The 7,330-nt window shown below is 33.2% G+C and overlaps 1 protein-coding gene across 1 annotated transcript; it reads left to right on the top strand.

Annotated features, from left to right (window-relative positions):
- The first annotated feature begins 3,340 nt into the window (after positions 1 to 3,340).
- Positions 3,341 to 3,970, top strand: LOC141724916 (uncharacterized). The gene has a single exon (XM_074527219.1). The coding sequence runs from the start codon at positions 3,341 to 3,343 to the stop codon at positions 3,968 to 3,970; it is 630 nt and encodes a 209-aa protein (XP_074383320.1).
- The last annotated feature ends 3,360 nt before the right edge of the window (positions 3,971 to 7,330 follow it).

The following is a 7,330-nucleotide window of genomic DNA, read 5'->3' as shown; positions in this document are numbered from 1 at the left end:
CTAGGCAGAAGAGTTATGCTGATAAGGGTAGACGAGAATATGAATTTAAAGCAGGAGACAAGGTCTTCCTTAAGGTATCTCCTCAGAGAGGCATTCAACGATTTGGTAAGAAGGGTAAGCTAAGTCCGAGGTATATAGGACCTTTTGAGATTCTTGAGAGGGTTGGAGTTGTGGCATATAGAGTCGCTTTACCGCCACAATTGTCACGGGTGCACAATGTGTTCATGCATCGGTTCTGAGGAAGTATGTATATCATCCTAATCAAGTTGTTCAGTATCCCTTAGACGCATTTCGTGAAGATTTGTCTTGTGAAGAAGACGCTGAAGCTATATTGGCAAGGGAGGAGAGAGTATTGCGCAGGAACACAATCCCTTTTGTTAAAGTTTTATGAAAAAATCATGATGTTCGAGAAGCTACTTGGGAAACTGAGGATTCAGTTCGTGCAAGATATCCATACCTCTTTGAATCAGGTACATCACTAGAATTTTGAGGACGAAATTATTTTAAGGGGGGAGAATATAATACCCCATATTTTATTTGGTGCATTATTTGGTGCATTAATTAGTATATATTTTATTAGTAAAGTTTTGAATTTTGAAATATAGATATTATTTAACTTAGATAACTGTTTATCTACAATTTGAATTTTTAAGATATCTGTTAGTTTTAAAAATTTGAAAGTTACATGATAAGTTGGATAAGAAGTTATTTTACCTGGACGTGGAGAAACTAGTGGGCATTAGTTACAAGTCGTGGAGTCACTTGTTATATAAATAGATTTACACTCTAGTGTCATGTACACAACTTATGTCATATAAATCCACAAATAAAAATGATCTATATTAGCTGTAGAACAACATACACTTATACATAGCTTACGAAGGGTTGAAAATCAAGAGTGGATACCAAGAGCTTGTGGTCTAGCATAGCAGGATAATCTATCATCTTGTCTGGGGGAGATTAATCGGTCAATTTATCTCTGGATTCTTATCAAAGGTGTTGGGTTTGGCAGCTTAGCTGTGCATGTTATTCAATATCCAGTCCATACATTTAGTTCTGACTATATATATAAAGGTGTGCAACTACTCTTTGTTTTTATTTATATTTAGACATGTATAAATAGTTAACTTCTCATATTTATTATTATATTTGTTTTAGCATGTACTAGATTAGTTAGTTGTTATCATCCTCATGTTTATAATTTATGTGTAGTTTTAGTGCATTTTAGTTAGTTTTGAATGTTTTATCAGTACATAATATAATTATGGTGAGAAGGTGTGTTGATCACATGTGTTGCTAATAACATGATCTATTTTTACAAATTTGGCCATTTGTTCCTTATTGAGATTAAGTGATATATTTGATTTGATGGGTGTGTATATTGTTACTAAGTTATCATTTGTTTACGTGTAACATAGATTTTGAATGTAAAAATAAAAATAAAATTTTAAGTTTCTATTTTAAATGTACAAAGTAAGTCATAATTTAATTATTTGAATTAATACTTATGATTTCATCAAATTTGTAACAATATGAATATGTACTTCTTTTTATAAATTATTTATTCATATTAAGTAGGTGAGTTTTAATAGTATAAATTTTAATAAATTCATGATATCATGATTAATTGAGTATCATTCTAGTATATGATTAATTATAATTTTATTTTATCACTTAAGTTATAAGGAAATTGTGTAAAAATAAATTGGTGTTAAATAATTATATTAACTGATGAAATATGAGGCATTAGTTTAATTATAATTATGCATGTGTTAAAGTACATGAGAATCTCAATTATTAATTAAGATTTATGGAATTTTTATTATTAAATAATTAGGTTAGTCATATAATTATTGTTGTTATAATTATTATTATTATTATGTTGCATTTTCCTTAAAAGGTAATAACTGCATTTTAGTGTTATGTTAAAATTCTTATACTTTATTGTCACTGTTACAAAATTTACAAATATATGAAATTATTTTATAAACTATTTAGTTATTACTTTACATGTTTAATTAAGTATTATTAATATGTAGTCACTGTCACAACAGTGAGCATACATATATAATTATATTTTTATATTGCTAAGCATTTAGAAAGATAGTGAGCATCTATTTATAAATGTATTTTTTTTATTATAGATTGATTTGGAGGTTGAATTGGAGTTGTGTCAGCATTATTAAATACATCTAGATTGATTCCAGGTATGGATATCTATTCCCTTTCTTTTTATTAAATTCTATACATTTTTCATTATACTCCTCAGTTATATTTCTATAAACTGTGACTTTTTGCTACACCTTGTATACCCCTCCCTCATATATTTTCCTTGAGATTATAGCTGACTCTTTGTTTATTTATTGGATCCATCTCATTCTGACTACTTGGAAAACAACTTTGTAACCTATTTGTTAGGGCTCTTAAACTTATCTGTGTGGGTAAATCACAGACGAGACACATGGAGTTTTTGCAGTCTTTGGTGCTCTCGGCACTAACTCGTATAATTGCTGTGAGTATACGAGCATGTCTCTGGGGTATGAGGGATGATTAAGATCATGATCATTTTGTTTGTTTGGGAAATGTTTTATACATTTTATTTTATCCTTCTTGTGGATAACCGGAGAAGGAACTGTTTGCACTATGCTTTGCTTGGTGTTTACTAGCAAGCAGAGGTTTTATAAGATGCCCTTATTAGTACCCACCTTACTTGTTCTCAGCCATTTCTTTGATTTTGTTTGGATTAGTTTGTTCCTTGATTCTAAATAATTATTGTCTTATTACTCATCTTCTTTGCTAATTGCTAAAATCAAATATATTCTTTTGCTTTACCTTTTATTGATATATTCGTACTGGGCATTTGGCTCACTCGTATTTATTTCTTTCCACAGGTAATCGGGGGTAAAGCGGGGGTGTGATGAGTGATGTCCAGATTTTAGCTTGTTATCTAGTTGAAAATAAAGTCAAGGACATGTTTTATTCCATATTATTTGGGATCTCGTTAGAGAACTTTATTTTGAAGATTTTGAACTTTTATTAGTTTAATAAATTATGTTTAGCTTGTTTTGCTTTCATTAATAAATAAGACTTAGCTTTTGTAGCATCTACTTGTTTAAGTGGGGTGTTACAACGTTGGTATCAGAGCTTAGGTTATAGTTTCTGTAGACTGTCCTTTAGGATTTGACCTGTGAGTTTTGGGTTGACTTCATACGGGTATTTTTAAAAAAATTTGGATATGATTTTGTGATATATATGTTTATGCACTCATAAAATTTTTTGCAGGATGGCAAGAGGTAGCAGTAGTCGAAATACCGGGGGGAATGATAATTAGCAGATTGTTATGGATAGGAGTACTTTTATGGAGATGTTGCGGGAAGTTCAACGTGGACAGAATCCCACTGCTAACGGGCAAGATCGAGATGGTCAAACTATGTTTGATCGTTTTATAAAGCAAAGACCCAATTGTTTTAAGGAGGCCAAGACTCCCATTGATGCTGAAGCTTGGATAGATCACATGGAGAAAATTTTCAGGGTCTTGGAGTGTTCAGAGGTGGAAAAGGCTCGATTTGCTACTTATCGTCTTGAGGGTGATGCTAATACTTGTTGGAAGTTTGTGGTAGCCTCGCATGCACCTGGCTATGAAAATACTCTTACTTGGCAGGTATTCAAAACTCAGTTTGACCAGAGGTACTTTCCAGCCAGCATAAGTGAGGAATATGTAAGGGAGCATCAATGTATTACTCAGAGAGATGATGAGTCGGTGGCAGACTTTCAAGTCAGATTTCAGAGGTTAGCTGGTTATGCGAGATCTGTGGCTGGGTCAGAAGCGGATAAAATCATGAAGTTTATGTGGGCATTGAAGAATTCAATCCATAACCATATCATCTCTAACCGCTATACATCCATGGATACCTTGGTTGACAGTGCCAGAGATCAAGAGCTTCATCAGGCTGACTTTCTCAAGAAATGAGACATGCAAAATCAGAAAAGAAAAAGGGAAGAGGAATTTTCCGATCGTCGACATGGATTTCAGAAAAATGGTGGGTCTTCAGGTGGATTCTGTAACACCCCCAGATCCGGGGTCGGGGATCCGGGTTGTCACGGTCTTTCTTTCCACAATATCACTTCACTTAATTAATAATAAATAACCTCATGCTGTGACCCCATACTAATACACACCACAACCCGTTATAGTCTCAGAGATGAAATTGAAATAAGTACAAGTCTTTGAATCCACAATTAAAATTATTACAACCCAAAATGATTACTTGATAATTTACAGTTAATTGCCATTATCTGCCACAAGTTATAATTATACATAATTTGATTCTCAAAAGTAGATGGTCTGAACTACAATGGATCTACCTCTGCAGCTATAGCAGCTACAACATCATCGGGAAGACGCGGGGCGCTTCCCACGCGCTTGCGCTGGGTCTGCTGGAGTCTGGCCATCTCTCCTAACTGTTGTTGTGTGATGAAGAAATAAAGCAAGAGTGAGCCTTACAGCTCGCAAGATAATACATAGTGATAACAATAATATAAGTATCTAAATGGATACTCACTAGAATCTTTATCGTGTGTAAGATAATTACTTACTAGATATAATGTAAAAACAAGGAATGAAGTTACCAATACTTCACCACACTTATATCATTTATAAAGCTACTTGAACTACCACCGTTCAAAGTATTATAAGTTTTAAGAAAAACATCCCATAGATGAGACCACAAGTTAAGACTTGAATAGATTCAATCTTTGAAATATTATTGAATGAAAAAGTTATGAGATACTTTATTTAGTCCCGATATATATATATCCACATATATATATCTCTAAAACATTTCCTGGAACCTCTGTTATGTAAAGTATGAACAGAGTTTGAAACATCCAATGAATTTTGGAAAGGAAAAGAATTTTGGCATAAACCAGATATCTTGCTGATCAGGCAAAGATACCCATTAGTAACCTTTTCTACTAGTAGATGGACGAATTCCCCACTGGTCATCACCCTGGCCGCATTAGGACCTATGCTGGACTGCCACTCAGCCACTTATGCATTTGATGGACTCCCACTGAGCCACTTACACTATCATGGACGCCCACTGAGCCCATGTTGCTTATACCGACTCAATAGATGGACTTACTTCCCGAACGTTGGGTAAGTAATCAATTCATTTACCAAAACTGCAACCTTGTTGCGAATATAAAATACACCACAGAGCCGGATCCCTCAGGTTTTAAGCGAGTATTTAAATCCCCTTAAAAAGGAAGATCTTAAATATAAAAATGAGTTTTGGGATCCGCTCTAACTTTTAAAAATCATTTTGAAGACTCGAAAACACTTTATAGAGTGTTTGGAGTAAAGCTGATTTAATGAAGTAAATCAGTCCCCAGAATATTTAGAAAATGACTGAATATTATTAATTAAATAATATTCCCATAAAGAATAATCTTTATAAAAATAATTGAAGTAGAAGTATTAAAATTTATACTTGAAACGAGTATTAAATAACCAAAGATATACTTATATGAAAGTATTATCTTTATTTGAATAATCGAAAATAAGTTTGATTATCGAAACATTATTCTTTAATAAAATACAGAATATATCTCAGCAAATAATCGGAGTCATAGATCCTCAAATGAATATTCAAATAATATTCATTAAATAATATAAACTGAGTCATAAGCTCTCGAATGAATATTCAAGTAATATTCAATAAATAATATAAAAGGAGTCATAAGTCCTCGAATAATATTCGAAATAATATTCAATAATAAAATAAAGTTAAAGTAATCGAATAACCCTTATTCGATTAATAGTTTTGAAAACTATGACCATATATATATATAAGTATATATATATATATCCACATATACAAAATCTACTCGGGATCCTCGACTCCCGGTTTTAGAAAATATTTCCACCTTTGGGTCGCTATACTAAGGGTATACGCAAATACCGCTTATCTCTAGCATAGGTATTATGCAACGAATAAGCATTTGAACCAACAGATATATAAATCAAGAATACGAAACAGGCATGCATATATATACCATATCATCATGCTTCAATATATCGCAACATTTGCTAATTAACCAACATGCATCTATCGCAAGATAATGCATATACATATATTCATCACAACAACAGTATAACGGGTAGAAAACTTGCCTGAGCGACTTGGGGGTGAGAAAGGCTCGGGACGAGTCTGATATCCTATAAACAACAAGTAAGTTGGAATTAAACCAAAATCACTTGTAAATCTATACTTTAACTAACTTAGACTCTAACGCTTGTTTTGCGCTCACTGATTTGCTTAAGTCACTCGGGTACCCGCGGCTCCACCATTTTTAATAATTTAACCTTTACGAGTTTTAAAGCGATTCCTTCGCGAATGTCTTACCAACTGCCTAACACACTTACCATAAATGTTTCATACATTAATTAACCCTTTTTGGTCTTTAACCTATGTTTCAAAGTAAGGCGAGGGAAAAAGTTTCGTTCGTGAAACGCCGTTACTTGAAACGGTCGTTTCTCCTAAACCGTGCATCGGAATCGAACGAACTACATATCAAAACGAAGCTCGTAACATGAGCTATCTAAACATGGCAGTGGTCATAATCTAGCAGGGGGTTCTCGGGTCCTAATGCTATGCACAAAAACAGTCCAAAGAAAATCGGACGTTACGACGGCTATGTTTACGCGATTTCCAAATTTTAAACCATACAAAACCAACCACAAACCAACCTCAAATCCAACATACAACCAACATCCATCCTTATCACATCATAACAACCCCAACCAATTCAATTTAATAAATCATACTTATGCCTAAACTTAACTTTAATCATACTTAAGTTCCTTTAAATCAAAACCACAACAATTACCATTCCATTTCACTACCATTCCAAATCCCAAACTCTAAATCATAACAACAAGCTACAATATCAACCCACTAATCAAAATCATCTTATAATATATAGGAATCTAGGGTTTGGAGATGGTATACCTTCCTTGAAGTGGTGGGTGGAGCTAGGAAGCCTTAAGAAGCTTGGAGAAGTCTTAAGAATGCTTGGATCTTCAAGAAAAACGAGAAAAAGTTCAAGTTAAAAACTTGAAAACACTATTCATTGTCTTCTTCTTTGATTAAATGAAGAAGATTGAGAAAGAATTAATGGCTTAAACTCATGATATAGTCCTAACTAAGCATGAAGATGATTAGGGAATTATCTTACCAATTTAGGAAGCTTGGATCTTGGATTTTGAAAAATCTTGCCTTTAAAAAGTAAGAAAGCCGAGAGCAATGAAGAACTAATGCCTTGGTTG

Source organism: Apium graveolens, chromosome 1 (genome assembly GCF_009905375.1).
Source record: "Apium graveolens cultivar Ventura chromosome 1, ASM990537v1, whole genome shotgun sequence".
NCBI lineage: Eukaryota > Viridiplantae > Streptophyta > Magnoliopsida > Apiales > Apiaceae > Apium > Apium graveolens.
Note: the sequence above shows the minus strand (reverse complement) of the source record. Positions and strands in the feature narration are given on the sequence as shown.